The sequence below is a fragment of the Sitophilus oryzae genome, unplaced genomic scaffold (genome assembly GCF_002938485.1).
Source record: "Sitophilus oryzae breed Bouriz unplaced genomic scaffold, Soryzae_2.0 scaffold_54_pilon_pilon, whole genome shotgun sequence".
In the NCBI taxonomy this organism is placed as follows: Eukaryota; Metazoa; Arthropoda; class Insecta; order Coleoptera; family Curculionidae; genus Sitophilus; species Sitophilus oryzae.
Window position 1 is genome coordinate 137,895 of NW_022147140.1, and position 23,936 is coordinate 161,830.

General features: G+C 35.3%; 1 protein-coding gene across 2 annotated transcripts in view; it reads right to left on the reverse strand.

Moving 5' to 3' along the window:
• Positions 1 to 23,936, reverse strand: part of LOC115886951 (guanine nucleotide exchange factor for Rab-3A-like) — a 101,150-nt gene that overhangs the window by 19,128 nt on the left and 58,086 nt on the right. For both annotated transcript variants that reach the window (XM_030906279.1, XM_030906280.1), the window contains exons 5-6: positions 6,721 to 6,907; positions 2,475 to 2,617 (exon numbers count right to left, since the gene is read on the reverse strand). In XM_030906279.1, the coding sequence (XP_030762139.1) occupies positions 2,475 to 2,617; positions 6,721 to 6,907 (330 nt within the window). The remainder of the gene's footprint in view (positions 1 to 2,474; positions 2,618 to 6,720; positions 6,908 to 23,936) is intronic.

A 23,936-nucleotide genomic window follows, 5' to 3' on the forward strand; every position in this document is an offset into this window, starting at 1 on the left:
ATCTAGTTCAAATCGGAATATCGGTTCTTAAAATAATCTCCTTGATGCCCTCTAACTGGCAAACAAAGCATATTTGTATAGAGGTAAATTGTGTCCTCGATTGTGTCCAATGAACTTATCTTGACTCCGAAAAATAAGTAGTAGTTCTATATCCTGGGAATATTGAGACACCCCGTATATACACAGAAAAATATCACCGACCAATCACCGATCAATACCAACTCCCTTTGATGTGTCTTGAAAAAAACCGACAACAGATGGATCGGTCGCCAATGTTTGGGCGAACTCGACCAGTGCCGCCAATACGACCAATGGTCCCCTCTACACGTTGGCCCAACGCGTTGGCCATCGTATTGGCCAACGCACTGGCCAACACATTGGCCAACGTGTAAAGGGGTCATTTTTAAAGTGTCTTGAAAAAACCACAGCAAACGGATTGGTCGCCAATGCTTGGGCCAACTTCAGCCAGTTCAGCCAACACGACCAATAGTCCCCTCTACACGTTGGCCCAACGCGCTGGCCAGCGTACTGGCACATGCATTGGCCAACGTATAGAGGGGTCATTAGCAAAAATGCCAAAAGTTGACATACCTTATATCATTCTATTCAGAATGTCATTTTCAATCAAATAAAGTAAAAATAACGAGGGTACTATTTAAAAATCAAAAGTTTTATTGATTTCCGGAAAAACAGGAAGAGAAGTGACCACCACTAATTGAATACTTACAATATACAATCAATTCTGAATACTATTAATACTAATTTATATCAAACCTTGCTTTTTTTTGTCTGCAAAAATAAAGAAGATGTAAGGGTCACATATATTGGTGTGTGTTTTTTTACCGGAGGTATAACCTCAAAGGACATTGAAAAAATATCAATTGCTTGAGAATCTCAAGAGAAAAGAAAAGCGTAATGTTCTAGTTTGATAGTTTTCTAAGATTTTCTACTTTAGTGTTTGTATTTTTTTATTGAATCTTGTTGATTATGTTAAATATACTCTTTTATGTGTTGCCTGTATTTTTCAGGTGTTTTTTAAATTTTATTATTCTTTTAAAAAAAATGTTAAAGCTAGATCTATTTTTATGTAAGACATAAATACGACTTTGGCTATATTTATACAGTATGTCCGCGGATAAAGAACCACAAAACATACTTAGTTTAATGCTACGGAAAAGGTGATACTAGTTATCACAAAATAGGTTGATTCCTATTTTGTGCGAAAGGGTGATGGTTAAACAACAACAAAAAATATGACGTTAATCAAAATAAATAATAATAACCATCTACAGTATGTCCCTGGACTCTCTTTACAAGAGGAAAACCTATTGGCATTTTGAGAAAAATGCATTCTTTTTTTTTTAAAAAAGGTTTTAGATTTTTAGGATTTTTTTTAGGAAAAATTTAATTCTAAGTTCATGTTTTTTTTTTAATTTTAAACGGTATGGAAATATATGGGTCACTTCTGAAAAATACCCGGTATAAAATGAATTGAAGATGTGATACGTCTACCATTTAATTTCTAACCAAAATCATGAAACTATGTAATATTGTGGCATATCAATATACAGGGTGTCCCACGATTAGTGCGACAAACTGAAAGGGGTTGTAGATAGTATCAAAACAAGTCATTTGTGTTATAGGCTATAGCTAGTCATATAGTTCTTTTATAAAACTCACTTTTATTTTTCTCCCAGCCAAAAACTTTTACTTTTATACTGGATGCGCGTTTCGTTAACCATGTTAGCATCAGCAGCAGGTAATTAAAACTCAGTTTAGTTTGTTGCTGTGTAACACCAAAGATTCCAACCCACAACTGTAATAATATTTTATGTAAACGGAAGGGAAACGGAAGGTAGCTGATACGGAAGGTATAGTGAGAATCTTAGGTGAGAATCAACCTTAAATAGTAACATATAGTTAGTGAGACGGGAATGTTCTTCTAGACGCATCCTGAATCAAGTATAGAAATAACCTAAGTGAATCAAATAGTAAGGTACGATCGTCATTCATTTTGATATGAATGGACTTGCGGAAGAAGTATTATGTTTGAAAATGTTGTACAAGCAACTATTAAAATATAGCGATGACTGAACAGTTGTTATGAAATGTTGAGTGGTAATAAAAAAGGTTTTGAACTAATGGATAGTCGAAATGTATCAATTGGTTCTCCGATAACGATTTCAGATTCATCCTTAAAGAGTACCAAAGTTTACAGAATAAATACCTATGGAAATATTGCGGTACCTAGTGCATTTATGTTATATGGCATTAAAAAAAGAAAAATAATGTTAATTAAAAAATATATATAAAATGACTCTAGAGCTTAAATAAGCTCTAGAGTTGATTTTGGTAGGTCTTTCTTAAAAATTCTCATATTAGAGAAAATTATGGAAAACATTGCATAGGCAAAATTATCGAGAATAAAATATGGATTTTATTCTCGATAATTTTCCAATACTACTAACACATACCTCTAATATTTCTTTGCTTTCACAATCAGTTCCTGGTAAAAGGGCAACAGAATTGTCTTTGACTGGTGAGTCAGGAGGTGAGTTTTCTCGTCCATATTTCAAGTTGTAATGTGACGGCGACCTTCGATGTTTCTTGGGCACGCCTGCAAACAACAAAATCGTCTGCGTCACGAATAAAAATAACAGGGGATGAGGGTATTTTCCAAGTAATTGAGGAAAATTTTATGGACATAAATGCAAAATAAATACTAAAGTATAGAAGCCGTAAGGTTAAATTAACATAATTTCCACGCATAAATTTCCACGAACTAATGCAGACGTCACGTCATTGATTTTCTATTCTAATTATTTTTCTTGGTATTTTCCCATGAAATATTTCTTAACGAGTGACGTCATTTTATATATAAATCGTTTGTTTTATTTCCAGAAAAATGTTAAAATTACTTTATAATAATTTTCTTTATTTAGTCTTAAAACCAGTAATCACATTGTATTACGATTTTCTTGATAACAGATCTGAAGAGAATTTAAAATTATTTTTCTCTATTTCACCGATAATTTTCTGGTTAAAGATATGTATATATGTATATAAACAGAGCTAGTGTTCTTTCCTTTGGTGTAATTTTATTATCTTTTCTTCGAAAATTCAACTGAAAAAACAGGTAAAATGAAGATATTTTTTTTTATATTTAAAGTGTTTCGTTAAACTCATGTTACATCCAAATAGTTATACTGACATTGAAAATGCAACGCCTATGCAGATGCCTATGCTTTACTTTTCTTTTCACTATAGTTTGGCAACATTTTAGCCTACCACTAAATAGTTAGTGATTAGAATTTCGAGAACTCGAAATGTCTCGTACATACTGAGATATTCTTCCTTAATGTTAATAATAAGGTACAACATCTCAGTGTATTTTTCTATACACTTTTGACGTTGCCGTGGTATCGAGATTGGAGAAGGTCTCTTCTTTGGGTATGTTTTCCTAGGATACCTGAACTTCATTGCGAAGTGCATCCAGTGTTTGAAGAGGGGGGGGGGCAATCAATTATGTTGGAGAAAGGTCTGCAGATCGACGGATCCACTGAAGAAGATTTATACCGGAAATTTCAAAAAATTCTAAAGTTATGCTGGCCGCATGTGGTCATGCTGAAAAACTGGATATGCGAGAGTTTACAGAAATAAATGTGGCTGTAGCACCTCCTTAATGAATCGCTGGCCGCTCATGTCACCTTGAATGAATACTAAGCGTGACCTGCTGCCGTAAGCAGTGGCACCTCGTACCATAACACCCACGGTGCAGTGAACATGCCGTTCAATTGAAAATTGAGCACATTCCGTCTTTCACCACGTCTCCTGGAACGGCCATCATGCGTCCCTAGGCAAAATGTTTATTCATGGCTGAACATATCTGAGCTCCATTTCATATTCTATTCTCGTCTTTCACTACTCAATTTCAATCGTTGACATCGATGCTGTGGGTTTAGGGGTAGACCAGATAAGGACGTTATGGAAACAGTTTTATGGTAAGAGGTGCCATGGCTTATGGCAGCAGGTTACGTTCAGTATTCATTCAAGGTGGCATGATCGTCAGCCATGAATCAATATTTTGCCTAGGGATGCATGATGGCCGTTCCAGGGGACGGCGTGGTGAAAGACGGAATATTCAATTTTCAACTGAGCGGCATGTTCACTGCACCGTGGCGTGTACGACAGAAGGTTAAATTTAGTATTCATTCAAGGTGGTAATTGGCCCAGTGATAAAAAAAGAGGTCAAAGAGGTGCTACAGCCATATTTGGTTGCTTTTCTACAAACACTCGTATATCCGGTTTTTCAGCAGGATAATGCACGACATGTGACAAATGTAACTTTAGACTTTCTTTAAGGTTCCGGTACAAACGTTCTTCAGTGGCCCCCTCGATTTCTATTTCTTTCTCCAGTAGATCATATCTAGGATATAATGGGAAGAGGCATGATAATTTACTGTACCCACAAACACTGGAGGCTCTACGCAACGAATCTCAGGTGGCATGGGATACTATACCCCAAAATGAGATTAACCACCTTATTCAATCCATGCCGCGACAATTTCACGAGTGTATAGAAAACAGAGGAGCATCAGCTCATTATTAACATTAAGGTAGGACATCTCAGTTTTTACGAGACTTTCCGCGTTTAAATTCTACTACTACTTAGTAGTAGATGAACATAGATCTTCATAGGTGTTGAACTCTCAATGTCACTTAGCATTTTATCACTTTACTTAACTTAAACCTAAGTATAAAGTCAAAAGTCAAAAGTACAATCAATTTTAAAATTTAGTTAGAAAGTATTAAATCTGTGAAGAATTAATTCTGTGTAATTTTGTAGTTTTTAAAAATGTGAATATAGGCAAAACGGGGCCTATATTTTTTAATTCATACTCTTTAGTTCTACTAAACTGCCAATCCTTACTAATTTTATAATCGCGAAAGTTTTTATGTCTGAATCTGTTACTCTTTCATGCAAATACTACTGAATGAATTTTAATGAAACTTTACAATAATATAGATTATACATTACCATAGGTAGGCTATAAATTTCGGGTAAATAATAATAATTTGGGTAATTCGGAACTACCCTACTACCGAACTACTAGTTCAGTACTTTGGTACTTCGGTACTTCAGTACTTCGGTACGTCGGTACTTCGTTCGTTCGTAGTTTGGTAGTTCGGTACTTCGGTAATTAACGTATACTTTAGCCATAGCAACGTTTAGACGGTTCTGCTAGTAAGATATATTTTTTAAAATTGTGTATAATCAGTGTTAAAAAAATATATTGAAATACTGTTAGTCGTATTGATTTTATGACGAATCTATATTTAAAATACTAATTATTCATAATATTGAGACGAAAAATGTCGTTAGCTAATGGATATTTACATTATATGAGTATTCTATGAATAACAGGAAAACTTTTAACGTGATTAAAACCCCGGAAAAGGAGAATTAATATGTTAATAGTTCTCCTAAGTAATTTATGTATAATATAATACAGTTTTAATGAAAACTTAAGCGAACACGCATATTTATCGGAAATATTGCATATATTGAGGGAGTGAACTGCAAAATCCACTTAAATTAGTTTTAGATGATCAGTATAGAATAGTGGCTCAATTATATTTAATTTATTGTTCAAACCTTGTTTGAACCTTGCTGGTGGTGTACAGCACGGGATTTTTTCTTTTTTAAATTATTATCTTTTGTAGTGGGTAAAATTTGAATCTTAGTTTTCGGATAATTGCTCTTATCGCCTTGATCACATACATTATTAAATACATCACATTATAAAATCCGGGGAATTTCTGCATATAATGCCAGTGCCTAGTCACCCAATCGATAATTCAAAATCCAAGCTTCAAAATAACCCTGGCCACTTTATTTCCGTGGTCTGTACTTTAATGCATACGACAGATATAAATATGTACGACCAGTTGAGAGAAAGAGAAAAAATAAAAAGCGGCATACAGTGTTGCCTGTTCGTACGAGATATACAATAATGCCCATTTCTGTTAGACAGTTGTTAAAGGATCTATTATAGCTGTAGTAAAATGAGTAACTAATAATTGTGCAAAATAAAGTTCCAACCCTAGATGAAACATTTCTCGTGAACACCTTCTGAAATTTTGAAGCACAATCCGACAATATCGCATAGAAGAAATGTCTCTACCTAACTTTTATCTCTTTTTAGTACATTATTTGATTTTCCATTTAAGCTGTCTACATCACTGTCTTACGCATTAGAATCCAGACCACGCAGTTTCGATGACCAGATCGGTACATGAGGAGTAAGTTTTATTAAATAGTGCATATTTTATAATATCAAAAAAATACTCATTCAGTTTCTTTTTAATAGTTTTACCAAAATTATATTTTGTCCAAAAATATAGACGACAAAATTATTAAAAAGGGGAAGTCTGATATATTTTTGAAATCACATTGTGGATGTATATTTAAAAAAATAGTTCAGTCAATAACTGTTCATATCAATAACTGTAACATTTGACAGCTTATGCTATTTAACGGTACTTATCAAACCTTGACTAAAAACGCTGTAATTTTTTTAATTACTGTTCTAGCTCCAAAAATAAAAAAAGGCTCAATTGTATAGATAGATAAGTTCGAAAGTTAACGCTACAAAATACCCTAAAGCTAATTCGGGAGTTGAAACTCACAGTTGAAGAATTAAAACTCAAAATGTATACCTGCTTCATCTTTAGAGATTTGTGGGTGTAAATGAGGATTGGGTGAGCTTGGCGTAGATGTCAGTACCAGCGTTTTCAAAGCTGTAACTTCCGCAGTTAAAACGTCCACCTTCATCTGGTTTTCTTTCAGAGCTTTCTCTGCAGCAGCTTGTTTCTCATTTGCTTCCCGAACCATATTATGGGCTTCCTGCAAAATTTATTTCATATAAATTGATATATTTTGTAACAGCTATTTAGAGTAGTGATGTGTCGGTATTTGAGTAACGCGTTTTTGGAGCGGTATTTTTTTGTAACGTCGTGTCGCGCTCCACTACGAATCAGGAACCTGTTACTGAAGAACGACGATCATAATAACGACGAAACTATAAATTATTCATAATTTGCAAATAAATTATTTACAATCGCTCTTGGAGTTAGCTCGAACCGCAGTAACCGCATAGCGACGTGTTTTATGGTTATAACGTGTATCCAGGGGTGGATGGGCCATATGGGAAAACGGGAAAATTCCCGGTGGGCCGATCCCGATCAGAGCTCAAAAAAAGATTGATTTAGCAAAAATTAAATGGTTAATTTCTAACTAAAGTTACGTAAGATGTTTAGTGACTGCCTAACTAACTAATCAATTAGATCAATATAATCGTCAGTTGCTTTTAAACATAAGCAACAATTTGTAAAATAACTATTGTTATAGATGTCTTTCTCTGAGACACTTATAATTTTAATAAACATCTGTTGTTCCGTTTGAAACGTTTTATTATACAAGGTGAGTTTATAAGTGCATTTTATTTGTGCTGTTTTGTGCAAATATTTTAGTCACAGGGCTGGTAGATATGAACAAAAGAAACATACTATATTCTCTTTGCCGTGTTTTAAATACCTAAGTCCAAAATAACCGAGTTAATAAAGTTTAAAATTTAAAAAAAAAATGATTTAATTTTAAAAAAAAATCACCGAAATTTTTCTGCATTTGCATCTCTTTTTGTGCCGTAATATCAAAGATTATATACCGTGGGAACATTTGCGGTGTTTTTTTTTGCGGCATTTTTTTTGCAAAAACTTCATAGACGTGTTCCTAGAGTCAAAATATACCACCCCTGAAAATATTTGCACTTATTTAAGACTCATCCTGTATAGTTTTACCACTATTATTTTATTAATAACTAATAAAGACTCCGGCGAGCGTACAGTAGAAAAACGAGTGAATATCATCTAAATAGTCTCGATCTAAGTGTATACTATAAATATGGTAGCGTAGCTTGACAACTGGGGCACAAACTGGGGCCTCGGTGCAATACATTTCGAGCTCCTCTAAAAGGTAGGCGAATTTAACGCGAACTCTGCGGTTGACGGAGAAAACATGAAGATGGATATCTCTATGCTTGGTTTGAATTGGGGACAGTCTAAAAACCAAGTCTGAGAACTAAAAGTTAAATCTAAGTTGTTGTTTTAAATGTTGCTAGAATAATTTTACTAAAAATTAGTGAAACAGCAGAGAAGAGTTAAATAAGATTTAAACTAGATTAGATAATAAAATATTAATATGTCTCCAAAATCCAAATATTCTTATTACGGACCATAACATAGCATCTACCTCAGAACACATTTATATCCACTGCCTAGGTATTGCCTATACTAATATAGGTTTTTTTCGTTTGAGTCATGGCATTATTATACAAGATGCCAAATGTAGAAACGAGTAAAAGTTACGTGATGAGAATTAAACCAAAAATTAAAACACGTATACACGACGAGGCTGCCGCTGTACCAGAAAAGAGAGAATTTCTTTCTACTATGTGTAAGAAAGTATGTATATACCTGAAAAGCTAAAAATAATGTATTTCACAGAGGATTGGGCCAGCTAACCTGAATGAATCAAGAAGTCTTAAAGTTTCTCAAAATCGTGATTGAAAATCGTAGCATATTCACGATCAAATTACCGTTATCGATAATGGAAATAAAACAGTAGAACTCTGTGAAACTGACCTATTTTGTAGTAAAAATTCAGATGTCCGATCTGATATTGATCTTTATAAAAATTTTGATCAAGACAATTTCAATATTTTTAAAAAATCGGAGGCAAAAGAATTTTTTTCGCCCGAGGGAAAATTACCCTTACTTATTATTGTATAGGGTGTCCCAGAAATAAGTGCAAGTATTTAAGGGGGGATTTTGTAGCGGTATTTCTCTGGAGCGTTCGCTATTGCAACGCGACTAATGTGGAACCAGTATTCCCATCACTAATTCCCAGTAACAGTCAGTGAAAAACCCACAAATCAACTTTCTATAGGATGTTTCTTTGATTCAAACCTTCTCTTTTTCCGAAATAATGTCTCAAATAAATATGTCAAATTAATGTAATGAGTCTTTTTGGTATGTCACTCAAGTGGTTCACGGCGACATGTGCTGTGAAATATATTTCATTTGGTTTGGTTTCTCAGTAGAGATGAGCAACAAATCGCAGCCATTTTCTTATGATAACATAAGCAAATACTCGCAATCGCAATCGCAACCTGCGATTGGCTCTCATAGGAAATTGCGACTGCGATTTTTATATTTGCGAGTGTAGATTTAGGCAATCAATATTACTATAATTGCGATTTGCGACTTTGCTGCGATTTGAAATTTCTTCTACTTGCAAGTTTCAATTTAGGCAACCAATATTACTATAATTGCGATTTTGATGCGATTTGCGATTTTTTGTGATTTTGTAAACTAGGACCGTAATAACCTTCTATCTGCGAGTTTAAATTTTTAGGAGCTGCGATTTGCGATTTTGTTGCGAATGTAATTTTGTAGTCCATTGAAGCTTTTTATATTAAACTGCGATTGACTTCTTTCTCTGATTTTATTTATTTTTAGAGAAGGTATTATTTTCTAAGGCCAAGATCAATAATATACCGGGTGTTTCTCAAGATTGGTTCGCCCCTGTTACTTAATTTTTGCTCATCTCTAGACCTCAGTACAGCTCTCGTCTATGTATGCCTTTGTACGCAGATGTGGAAGCGGATGAGTAGAGCAATACTTTTTGCGCACAAATACATGCTATGTTTTGCTACCGATTATTTTGCTCGTCTATCTCAGACCAACATAAACACGGGCCATAAGGTCGTGAGTCGAACCCTGGGACAGGCTTATATCAGCTGTAGCCGAGTACCTAGGACAAAGCATCCTCAAATGTGTACTTAAGGAGTAAGGGGTCTATGAATTTGTGGAAAATTCCTAATTGTTTTATTTTAAACCATGTGATAACCCATATGCACGTCCCTGGTGAATATATCGATACTTTTTTAGTATTAAAATTTGTCGCACTTACTCTGAAAATTTCATTCGAATCGCTAAAAGTACTTAGAAAAAAATTGTAATAAATCTAAAAAAAATTAAAACTTTAACCCCTTGTAGCTACCAAACAAAGCAAAATCGGACCTATGTTGATATAAAGAATAAATCTTAATTTTACGTGAGGAATCTCCCCACGAGAGATGGAATATGTTTTTTGAAACACCCCGTATAATTTTTAAAAGTCGTTTATGTTCATTGCACCATAGATTGTACGAAAGTTATAATCTATATCCCGATGGACTATTTTCCTTTTAGCAGGTTACACTCTCCTTTTCTCTGTAAAATTAGGATTTAAATCTGTAATGCGGTTGGCCTTAACACCGAAACGCGTTAGTTTTCAAGGTAGCGGAAATTAAACATTAATAGTTTAGATAAAATGCGCAAAATTCTCGTAAAGACACTAAAAGGAAATTACATTAACCAGACTTTATCGGTAAATACTGATAATTATTTTTTATTAGCCTAATGCATTAAATTATTCAAAAAATGCTTATACAAAACTACATTCTAAAAAAATTATATTCTAAATGTAATGAATTTGAATGAAATTAAAAAAAATATTTAAAACATTAGAATTTTTTACAAATCTTAGACCATCAAAGTAACACCAAAATGTTACTTTGTGTATTACATATCACCTGTTTATTAATAAAATATGACCTTTTGAGGATATTCGGTCTGTAAATGAATAAGTTCAAAACATATTCAGGAGATGATTTTTAATGCCCCGTACGTTAGTTATACCGGGTGAGTCATAACTTTTTTATTTTTTTTAAAAATCGAGATTTGGTATGTTAGTATATGACATAAATTAGGATTAATTATTGACGTATTCACTTCTTCTCGGTCGCTTCCTGTTTCACCGGAAATGCCTACGACTTTTGATTTTTAAATGGCACTCTCGGTATTTTGTTATTTTATTCGATAGAAAATGACACCATATGTCAACTTTTGACATTTTCGAATATGGTTTATTTGAAATTGCAACATGTGATTCATAATGACAATATGACTCAAAATGCGAAATTGTAGTCATTTCAGGTGAAACAGGAAGTGACGCACTCCGTATAGTGTGAATAAAAATTGTAATACCATTATTATTTAATTTATAAAAAGTATAAAAACGTATCTTAACAAAAAGTTTGAAAAAGTTGTGTTGATTTATTATATAAAATAAAGGGTGTTATTAAATAAAAAGTGTTAAAGGGTGAGGCTTAAATAAGTTGCAAATATTTTTAGGAGTAGTACATTACGATCCCAGAAACGCCTCAATGAGGTTTTTTTCGCGAAAAGAGAAATCAAAATTTGAATTTTTTTAGAAAGTTTTTAAATTTTTAGTTAAAAAACATAATATCTTCTTAATATGGCATCATAACTACTATAAGTAGTGGAGTAAATTCAATCTCGGTTGTTTTGGACTTATTTGAAAATCGGCAAAGAGAAAATATGTTTCTTTTATCGAGTTCTAACAGCCCTGAAAAATCCTTGAAAATAATGCATTTATTTAAAGGAATAAATTCAGTAAAGCAAGTGAACTATCTTGGATCCCACATAGACCGTGGACTCACGCTCACGATGAGCCTGCACCTCAAGGAGGTGTGTTTGAAATCACAACGAACTGTTAAAGCGTTGTCCGCAATACTGCCAAACGTTCGGGGCCCAACACCAGCAAAGAGAAGAGTGTTAGCATATGCGTACCATAATATTATTATGTATGGATCACCTGTGTGGAATGAAGCAACCAATATTTACGTAAATAAACAAAGACTTGAGGGTGCACAGAGAGGCATGGCTTTGAGGGTCTGCTCGGCGCGGCGTATCGGACAACTGAAGCAGCCTTGGTGATATCGGGTCTGATGCCCTTGCATCTTCTCTCAAGAGAACTGGACTCTTTCTCAAGGGTGAAGTACAAACCAGGGCAAGCAGAGAGTTGGAGAGAAATCGCTCAGTGCAGCAGTGGCAAGCAGAATGGGAAGTATCACAAAGGAAGATGGACATATAAGCTCATCCCAAATATAAATATGTGGATTAAAACAAAGCATGGAGAGGTAAGCTTCTATCTTACTCAGGGGCGGATACAGGAATTTATTTTAGGGGGGGGGGGCTCGGAATATATTTTAGAGCCAAATAAAATGTAACGTAGGATATGCTTTTTAGAACGCATTTTTTAACCCAAAAATATTTAACCCAATTTATAGACTTTATTATTTATTAGACTATTATAGAAAAAAAATATTTAACCCAATTTATAGACTTTAGGGGCGGCCTTGGCCCCGTGGGGGACGACTCTGTATCCGACACTGGTCTTACTCAAATATTGAGTGGTCACGGAAATTTTGGGAGTTACTTGTGTAAAATTGGAAAGAGGGAAGTTGCGGCATGCAGATACCTGTGCTGAACCCAATGATACCCCAGAACACACAATGTTTGCCTGTCCAAGATGGGAACAGGACAGATGTGAGGCACGCATGACTTTTGGTGGCAACATCTCCGCAGATACCTTCTTAATATCGGTAACAGAAAGAAGAGAAAACTTTGAAGCCATCTCAAATCTGGCCCAAAATATACTAGAGGCAAAATACAGCGAAGAGCAGGGGTAATGAAACAAAAAGAACAGTCCGGCGTCTACTTGAGGAAATGCGTCCAGCAGGTTCAGGTAGACGTGGCAGGAGCGAGGGGGTGATGTTTAGTGGGTAGTGTCCTCCAGTCAGCTTAAGGAGAGATTGAGTCCCACACTCCGCACGTTAAGGTATTTTACACCTCCAGAAAAAAACCTGTATAATAGAGACGATATGTGTCTTGGCGAGAGACGAGAGACGATTTGTTCTAACTAGATGTTTATTCTCACCCTGTATATAGCAATCAATATGGCCTATTTTATATCACTTATAAAATTTAGAATATTTATCACTGGAAAATAATTAAAATTAACTCTAAACAAAACCGATTGTAGAATTAATAATAAATAACATAAAATAAACTCAGTAAAGACAAAGAAATCGACAAAATTTCAAATCAAATTCAATTTTTTCAATTGAAACGTCAAACAGAAGGATGGGGACCCATGATGCCGATTCCATCTACGACGCACGAATATATGGTTAGCATTATGCTCCTTTCCTAAACATTTTATTCGGAGAAGTGTTTTAAACGACTTTTTTAAACCATAATCTTGACGGCAACGGTGTTTAAAGCAATAAAATCTCTTTTAAATTATAAAAAACACGGATATTTAGTAAAGTATAATTTTTTCCCAACCCTGAAAAGAAGGAGTGTTTTATACATTGCTTGAAATTATTTTTTCCAAAGCCGTAGTTGGCCCCTAGTACCAAATCGAGTAATAAATGGTAACAACGCAATTGTAATAATCGCATTATCTCTTGCGGAATTCGGAGAACAATTTTCAAGGATGCGTATGGGCAGAAATTCTTCACACGGAGCGGGCCGCAAACCCTGAGGCATTTTATTATTGTTATTTTATGTATACAAAGTTAATTATCATGCACATCGCTTTGTTAGATCGTGTTTATATATTTTTTTATATTTTCGTAATCGTATCTTTAAATGGTTACACCTTACATTATGAGTAGCACAACAATAGGACTAAAATAGGAAGTTTCACAGAGATTATGAAGTAATTTAATTTTTAAAATAGAGGTGACAACAAAACGTTGCAAAGACAGTCATTTCATTGTTTTTAACGTGGATGTTTAAACATTGCGTATAATATAATTATTATAGTTTATCAAAATACATTTTCCATTAAAACATATTGAACATCATTTTCACTCTAACTAAAACTGAGTTAAAAATTCTTTGTACAGCGATATATCATAATTGATAATATTTTTTTAAATAGCAGCATAGAGAAGTCTTAATCTGATTATTTATTATTATATAACGTCAAACTGTTCGTTGTGATTGTTATGAATAACTTCAAAAATTACGCAATGGTGTATTTGAAATGAAATACACCACTTAAAAAATAACACCTTAAATTAACATATCCCTAGAAATAGAATTATAAAGTAAACAGAGCTTAAAACGTGTAAAAAATATACATAATGCATTACAGTTGAGGGTTCTAATCTTTGGTGTTACAACAGAACAAAATATTTTTGCATTGGACGTGCGTTTCTTTAACTATGTTAGCATCATCAGCAGATGATTAAAACTCAAATTATTTTAAATCATCTGCTAATGATGCTAACATTGTTAGCGAATAATTTTTTATATAAAAGTTTGTTTATTTCCTGGTCCTAAACCTGCGAACACCATTTCATCTATAATATAAAGATGTAAATCTACCATATTATTCTTATATATTTAGATTACCACGAAATTATTCTATCAGTAGGTCACAGTTGAAGGTTGGAACGTTTGGTGTTAAAACATCAAAATAAAACACTAATTCACCACAATACACTTTACTTTTGCACTGGACTCTATTACCTTGGGATGCTACATAACCTATGATAAAGATAATGACTACATGAAAAAAATAAATAAATTCCAATCAATGTGTGGAACTATCGCAAAACATTTTAAAAACAAAGCACGGCTAGAAACGCAAGTAAAACTATATAATACATTAGCGGTACCGATAGTATTATACGGAAGTGAAGCCTGGACTACCACAAAAGTTAAAGAACAAAGACTTAGAACAACGGAGATGACGTTCTTACGATAAATAAAAGGAATTACTTATTCTATCTTCTCTACTTAGAACATAGAATGCAGAGCGCAGACCAAGCTAACAGCTACCGACCAATTGCTCTTCTTAGTGCCTGATACAAGCTACTGGAACGCCTAATTCTCAACAGAATCGAAGATAAAATATCGGAGAATTTCCCTACTGAGCAAGCAGGTTTTAGAAGAGGTCGTAGCTGTACTGACCAAATCCTCAGCCTTACAACTTATATTGAGGCAGGCTTTGAGAGACAACTAAAAACATCGGCAGTATTCGTGGACCTATCAGCTGCCTATGATATGGTATGGAGAGAGAGACTACTGTATAAATTCCTAAAAGTTATCCCCTGCAGAACACTTAGTTCTCTCCTAAATAATATGTTATGCGATAGGTTATTTCGTGTAGTAATGGACCAGAGATACAGCAACAAAAGATCATTTAAAAATGGATTGCCTCAGGGATCTGTGCTCGCACCGGCTCTCTTCAACCTTTATTTATTTACATTTCCGACGTTCCAACGACGACCAGTAGAAAATTTGCGTACGCTGACGACCTTGCCCTTGCCGTAAGCTGAGTAAGCCCTTGCCGGCGTAGAAGAAACGGAAGCCGTCTTGACAGACGACTTGGAAGTATTATGGAAATACTAAAAGTATTAATGTCTTTAACGACTTTAGTATCAGCGAGACATGGAAACATTCGTGGTGTCAAGTAGTTACCCCACAAGTGAGTTCTCGCCTAAACCCTGATACCAAACCTGCTGGTATCGATCTACCACGTCGTGTCTGAAAAACCGCTAATAGGATACGTTCAAACCACGGAATATGTAGAGACTCGCTTCATAAATGGAAAAAGACCGCTGATCCATTGTGCAGCTGCGGCAGGGGGAACCAGACCATCCGCCACATATTGCGAGATGACGGCTTATCGCACTGGCAGAGTAAATGACTTCCTTGATCTTCCTCAGACGGCAGTCGACTGGATTGATTCTATGTGTGTAAATATTTGATATACATTCTTTTTTACATTCTGTTCGTCCTTACATTGTTGTATTTGTACTTTTCTGATGTTTTGTTTTATATTTATATTGTAACGTTTTTAGTTCGTTACATGTCTTTTTTACATATGATATATGATGTCTGGCCTATCATCACCGGATTCCCTCTCGTTCAAGCCGGATAGCTTATTTGACGCGCAATTTTTACGTTCCCAGCTATAAGCCTAGTCAGTAGCTACGGCTGTAAGGATTTATAGTATCGCTCTGTGGGAGCGCGCGCTGTCAACATCGCTGCTGTCAATTCTCTGTGATCTAACTTCACTTTTGGTTGGACCGTTCGGCCTCTTAGACGCCATTAGTCCCAGTGTTGAGAAATGGTGGTCATTTAAATCTGGCTGTATTATCTGAATCAGCTGCCATTTCGAAGCTACAGGTAAAGCTGAGTTATTTTCCTTTTAGATTCGATAATATTAGTGAATATTTTTAGGGTAGAGTTACGGATGTCCCAACTTGTATTTGTATTTGGCTGGCACGTTGGCGTCCCTTTGCTTTTGTCCTCCAGAATGTCATTTGGAAGAAAGGACAGATTGTTTATTATTTATTGAGCCCTCGGAAGTACTTCGAGGTAGGTTCATTTTGTTTATTAGACGGTGTTTGATTTTAAACATGGGTTTCATGCTCTTAGGGTCTTACGGACGGACTATTTACAAGGTACGGGCATTATCCAAGGTCCTAGTATTCCCTTGTGCCACTGTCTTATGGACGGATGTCCCATGGACAAGTGTCCCCTGTAGGATTGATTTGTCTTCACATAGAGTGCTCCAGCGTGGGTGTGGCTTGAGCCCCGTGCTGCTTCACCCCCATTTCTAAGCCTGGATCGCCGACAGACAGTGCAGAGATGCAAGACCTCCTCGCGCTGCTACTGGTTGAAGCAGGGTTACATTAAAGAACAGCTAAGTGTAATTTTAAGTTCTAGTATTGCATTTAACACCTAAAATGTTTTCAGTCTTAAACAGTAACGTACATTTAAACTATAGCGTACAGACTATATTTAGTGGTTAGATTATTAAGAATATTTATGTCAATGCAGTAGTAAAAGTGTGATTTAGATTTTAGATTTCATAATATCACGCATTGTAATGGTATTACTTTCTATAGACATCATTATTACGCTATACTAATAGATGAATGACGAGATAGATTCTAGAATCTACAGGTTGCAACAGATCTGATTGAACACCGTATAAATTTAACAATTTAAATAAAGTAATGCTACTTTTCTTATATTTTCTCTAATGTGACACGCATTGTATTTTCCTTATAGTCTTTACATAGAACGTATTTAATATTATTTACATATATAGTTTTATTCAACAGGTAACCACTATAATAATTATTAAAATTGTACAATGCTATTCACCATCAGAATTCGTCACGAATAAATATAGTCATTAGTTTTAAGTATTATACAATTGTGTTTTCTTTCTCTGTACATGCCTGGCGCCCAATATCTAGATATCTTTTGTTTATTATTATTGATTAATTTTCTCTCTAGTGAAATACCTTATCCACGACTGCTCTCCGATGAAAAGCTGCCGTTCGCAGTGGTAGTTGTTTTAAAAAACGCTACACTTAATTTGGCGCCCAACGTGGGGCCTTGAGAAATTTTTACTCGTAACATTTCACTGGAGTCTGACAATTTTTCTTATTAATTTTCTTACATTAATTTTTGTAGTTTAATCTTTTTTGGCATGATACAGAGGAAGAAACGGTTGTAGTTTCTCTTGGTACGATTTAAGACTGAAATTTCTATTCTCTTTCTTATTTTTGATATTTCTATTTATTATTATTTGGGTCTGTAGAATTTGGACAATTTCATATTACGGAGATATATCAGCTGGGTATTTTGGTATTTTTGATATTTTGATATATTTTTGAACCTGGTATACAGGGCGGTCAAGATTTAATGCTTGGACCTGAATTTTTTTTTGAGTTAAAATTTTTAATATTTTAAAAAATTTTTTCTTAGGTAGATACACTTGAAAGTTTATCTATTGTTGGGACTTCCTTATACAGGGTGGTCAATATTTTTTTGTGACTTTGAAATTTTTTAAATTTCAAGGTGTTTGACATTTGATAAAGTTTGAAACTTTATATTTACAGACATTCTGGTTTGTATTTTTCCCTATACAGGGTGGACAAGCATTAAATTTTCGACTTTGATTTTTTTTATCTCTAGATGTTTGAAATTTGATATAAATTTTGAACGTTATACTTAATTGAGATTACTTTGATAATTTTACAATACTGGGTGGTCACAACTTGACCATTTTGAATTTGTTTTTGTTTATTAATTGATTGCAATTAATTTAACAGGTTTTGGAATTGTCGATAACGACAGGCTATATTATTTTTGATTTTTATCTTGACAATTTTGAATTTTTTTAAGATGGAGGTTACCGCTTTCCAATCGGGTCATTTATTGATCGATGAGCTTAATTATGAACTTGAGATTAGACAGACCATCACAGAGCGTCCGATGAATGAGAAACGGAAGATTTTGTGTCGTTTATTAGAGAAGGAACGTATGAAACCTGGTTGTCTGATTGACATGTCATCGTACGACAAACCTTTTGAGCAAGAGTGTACTGAAATTAACTTTACAGTAGATTCTATTAAAACTTTGATTTCTGATTTTGAAGGTTCAGTTTCTGACTCTCTATTTAAGCGCATAAAGTCTAGATTGTTTCATGTGTTAGGCCGTATTAAGCGAGTTCCCTTGCCGTCAGTTGAAGACGAAGACGTGTTGAGACGCGCTAGAACTTTTAAAAACGAAACTTACGCTACTTGTATACAGTTAGAAGCAGACTTGCACGAACGCGTACAGCCTAGTAGAGCTGCCTCTCCAAATCTTTTAGGTTTCAGTGACCCTAGTAGTTTTCAGCCCATCATTAATGTACCTGCACCGGTTATTAATGTTGGTAGGTCTATAAATTTATCCGAATGGGGTATCAAGTTTAGTGGGGATGGTAGACAAGTTTTTAACTTTCTTGAACGCGTTGAAGAACTGGCATTATCGCGCAATGTAAGCCGGGATGAGTTGTTTAGATCTGCGGTTGAGCTTTTTACCGGCGAAGCTTTTATCTGGTTTCGTAGTATTAAAGATTCGGTTCATGATTGGGAATCCTTAGTTAAACGGATTAAGTTAGATTTTCTTTCGGCTGAAATTGATGATGACTTGTGGGATCAGATTAAGGGGCGTAAACAGAAGAAAAATGAGACTGTTGTAATTTTTGTTTCGCACATGGAAGCTTTATTTTCTCGTTTGAGTCACCCTCCTCATGAAACGACTAAAGTTAAAATCTTGAGGAAGAATTTATTGGCTATTTTTTCAAATCAGCTCGCGTTAGTTGATATAGTTTCAGTATCAAACTTAGTGGACATGTGTCGGAAATTAGAGGCGAATTTACGTCCAGTTAACGAGCAATCGGTTGCTCATGTTTGTAGTTGTAGTACTAGCGGTCAAGCTGGATCCAGTTCAAGTCAGTCACGTAGCGTGAAGTCTCCTGTCTCAAATTCTGTTAATAATTTTAGAAAAAATTTGAGTAAAAATTTTAAGCAAAATAAAGCAGCACATCCTATAAATACTCCAACCAGTACATCTCAAGAACCAAGTACAAGTTCAGTACCTAAAACTCCTTCTACATGTTGGAATTGTGGCCAACAAGGACATTTGTTTTATAATTGTAAATTACAGAGTAAAACGTTTTGTTATCGTTGTGGTTTACCAAACGTAACTATGAGAAATTGTCCTAAGTGTTCAAAAAACTAGTGATAGAGGCGCGTAGGCCCAGTCGACGAACCTCTTCTAGATTTAATATCACAGATTGGGAGTCTTGGCTTCGGACAGTTCGGAGTTTTCTTAAACGAAGAACTCCGAAGAGACTAAAAACTGATTCTAAAATTTCTACCATTTTATTTAAAAAGCCTTTGGACAATAGATTTTTTATTAAGATAGATGTTTTTTCTCATGAGTTTACAGTACTTATTGATTCTGGTTGTACAACCACAGTGATTGGTTCGGAAGGTATACATTTTCTTAGTAAACTTGGCATAACTAAAAATTCTTCAACTTTTTCGACAGTTAGTTTAGCCGATGGTTCTAAAAGAGATGTAGTGGGTGTAATAGATCTACCGATTGTTGTAGATAAGTGCTGTTTTGTTATTTCTGCTTTAGTAGTACCGTCTCTTAAGCTCAGTTTTATTTTAGGCAGCGACTTTTTTACACAGAGTGCTGCAATTATTGATTATAAGACAAATAGTTTTCGCATTCAGAATTGTCAAGATTGTGTTCTTGGTGCTCAAGACTTTGAGGGCGATTTTAATTTTAAAACTAATGATTTATTTTCGATTGATGATTTAACGACTAGACAGCAGAACACGGCTGAAACAATTATTCGATCTTTTGAAGCAATTGATAGTGAACATCGTCTTGGAAGGACGAGTAAAATAGAATTAACTATAGAAACGGGAGATGCAAAGCCTTTTAAGAAAAGACCTTATTTATTATCACCGTATATGCATAAAATTTTGAACGATGAGTTGGACGACATGCTCAAACTGGGTGTTATTGAACCTTCTTCTAGTCCTTGGTCTTCTCCAGTTCTTTTAGTTAAGAAAACAACTGGCGAGTATCGGTTTTGTTTCGATGGACGTCCACTCAACGAGGTGACTAAGCATGACAGTTATCCTCTACCCCGTATCGATAGGATTCTAAATATGTTGCGTGATGCAAAATTTATTTCTTCAATAGATCTCAGGAAATCTTTCTGGCAAATTCCACTTCATCCTTCGTCTAGAGAAAAGACAGCGTTCAGTGTGATAGGACGTGGATTATTTCAGTTTGTAACCATGCCTTTTGGTCTTTGTAATGCTGCTCAGACACAACAACGTTTGATAGATTCAATTTTTGGTCCACAATATGAACCAAATATTTTTTGTTATTTAGATGATATTATAGTTTGTTCTGCTACTTTTGAAGAACATATCAAGCTGTTGTCCGTTGTCAGAGATAAGCTTAAAGAAGCTAACCTTACTATAAATACCAAAAAGTGTGAGTTCTTTAAAACATCTCTTAAATTTCTTGGATATGTAGTTGGTGGTAACTCTTTACGCACCGATCCAGATAAAATTTCGGCTATGATTAATTATCCTCGTCCAACCACCACAACTGAAGTCAAACGCTTCATTGGTCTTTGCTCTTGGTACAGACGTTTCATTAAAGATTTTTCTACGTTAGTTTCGCCGATTAATGATTTATTAAAGGGCAAAAAGAAGAAGAGAGAGTCTATCTCTTGGTCTTCTGAAGCCGAATCTTCTTTTATTAAGATTAAGGAAGCTTTAGTTTCTTCACCTGTCTTGTCACAACCAGACTTTTCGCAGCCTTTTACAATCCAATGTGATGCTTCGAATACAGGACTTGGAGGTGTCCTTACACAAGTCTTAGACGGAGAGGAAAAAGTTATAGCTTATGCTAGTCGTTCATTGTCTAGAGCGGAACGTAACTATTCTGTTACGGAACGCGAATGTCTTGCGGTCATTTTTTCGATCGAGAAATTTCGTCCTTATGTCGAAGGTACTAAGTTTACCGTTATTACTGACCATTATTCTCTACTTTGGCTTAGTAATTTGAAAAACCCTACAGGGAGATTGGCTCGTTGGTCGCTTAGGTTGCGACAAAATTCTTTCGATTTAGTCCATCGTAAAGGGGCGGATCATGTTGTTCCAGACGCATTGAGTCGCATGTTTGAGGAATCAGTTCCACCAGAAATATCCACCCTTGGAGTTGATATTGATAGGATCGACCCTTGGTATGCGAACTTGCGCGAACAGGTTCGTGCATCACCGGATCGGTACCCTCAGTGGAAGCTCGAGAGTGAGATGCTGTACAAGTTTGTCCCTTGTTACTTACCTGTTAAAACTAACATTCTGGAATGGAAAATTTTAGTTCCTAAGCCTCAAACGTATGATATCATTCGCTCTTGTCATGACCCTTCTACTTCAGCTCATCTTGGCTTCTATAAAACTTTATCTCGCATTCGGGAGTTATATTACTGGCCTAAAATGCGCCATCAAGTACTAAGATATGTTCGTTCATGTAAAGTTTGTGGAGCACAGAAAGCCACAAATGCTGCGAGAATAGGTTTTATGGGGAAAGAGAAAGAAGCAAAATTTCCATGGCAGATTATTGCTGTAGATCTTGTAGGACCTCTACCGCGTTCTAAGAAAGGGTTTACATGGTTATTAGTAGTTGGAGATTGGTTTTCCAAATATACGCTAGTACATCCTCTACGTACGGCTACAGCCAAGAATATTAGTAACTTTATAGAGAATAATGTGTTTTTAGTCTATGGTGTACCTCAGTATGTGATTTGCGATAACGCACCGAATTTGAGTGGTAGAGTCTTGCGTGATTTGTGTTCTCAATATCGAGTCCAGAAGATTCTGTTCAACGCTGTGTATTCGCCTCAGTGCAATTTTGTAGAGCGCAGTAATCGAACGGTTTCTACGGCAATTCGTTGTTACATTGATGAACATCAAAATTGGGATGCAGAGTTACCTAAAATTCAGTTTGCGATTAACACCAGTCGTCACGAAATCACAAAGGTTACACCTTCTTTTTTGAATTTTGGTCGTCATGTACCCGTGTCTGGGGATTATTATGGTTCAGATGCCATGAATAATGTTGATTTTGAGATTTTACCTGGCGATAGAAAGGGTTATGCTGCCGAACTTGGAGGTTTACGCGATTTATTTTTGGATGTTAGGAAAAATATGCATAAGGCTTATCTTCAGTACGCAAATGCATACAATCTCCGAAAGAGAGAGATCTCGTTTAGTATAGGAGATAAGGTATGGCGTCGCAACAAGGTTTTGTCGAATGCAGCTAACAAATTCGCGGCTAAGCTAGCACCCAAGTTTGTTTTATGTACAGTAACTAAGAAACTTTCACGCCTTGTTTATACTTTGTCGAATCCTGATGGATCTACTGCCGGAAATTGGCATGTTAAGGATCTTAAGCCTTACAGTCCCGTAGAAGATGATTCTTCTAGTTCGTCTATGCATTCTGATGCATGAGACTTATGTTTTAGTTTTCCGGCCGTGCGATATATTTGTCTGGATGACATCTATATCGAATATAGTTTTTCTCGTTCTCGAGAGATACATTTGTCTTGATGACATCTGTATCATATTTAGTTTTTTTTTGGGTCATTCCCATGAGATATATTTGTCTTGGTGACATCTATATTATATTTAGTTTTTGGGTCATTCCCATGGGATATATTTGTCTTGGTGACATCTATATCATATTTAGGTTTTTTGGGTCTTGACCGTGAGATATATTTGTCTTGACGACATCTATATCAGATTTAGTTTTTTGGTAAATTTTGGCAGTAAAATCCCATACAGCCGGATTTACAGATACTTGGAGATTCTTATTAGCATACATAGAGGGGTGACGATTTCTCTATTGTACTGCAGATTCTCTATTTATTTTTTTTGGTTTTGGGGTGGTTGTTTCGCGAGCAATCATACCATTATTTTGGTTTAGGATAGCTATCAGCAAGATAATTGTAGGTTAGTGCCAGATGAGTTGTCATGAAGACAACTACATCCTGTATGACTGTTGGGAAATAGTCATACGTTTATTTAGTTTAAGTTTAGCTTAGTTTAGTACTTTAGGTTATGTACAGTAGTTGTACATATTGGAGTTTGGATTGGAGCAATGTCGCTTCGGACATGTTTGTGACTGTAGTCAGTTTTGGGTTGAACCTAGTACTGGTTTGTTGTAACTCTTTGAGTTTGGTTGTCATTTTGACATTTGTCTTGCGTGATTTGTTTGTTTTGTGTTGATCTATGGCTATGACCTAGTCTATGGTCATGGTTTGGGCCGTGTGGCTCGTATCCGCTCTACATGGTGGGCGAGTTGAGTGTGCTACTGGTTAGTTGCATACTCAACAGTAAAGAATAGCCATGTACGGGTTCCTCGTGACGGTAAGAGTCCGTCAAATGCCACCGTAGTATGTGAGTCTCAGAACATCGAGAGTGTTGGAAATTCTTTCCATACCCTTATCCACATACTACGTATATGGTATTGCGTGTGTGGTGTTGTGTGGGTGATGTTGCGTATGT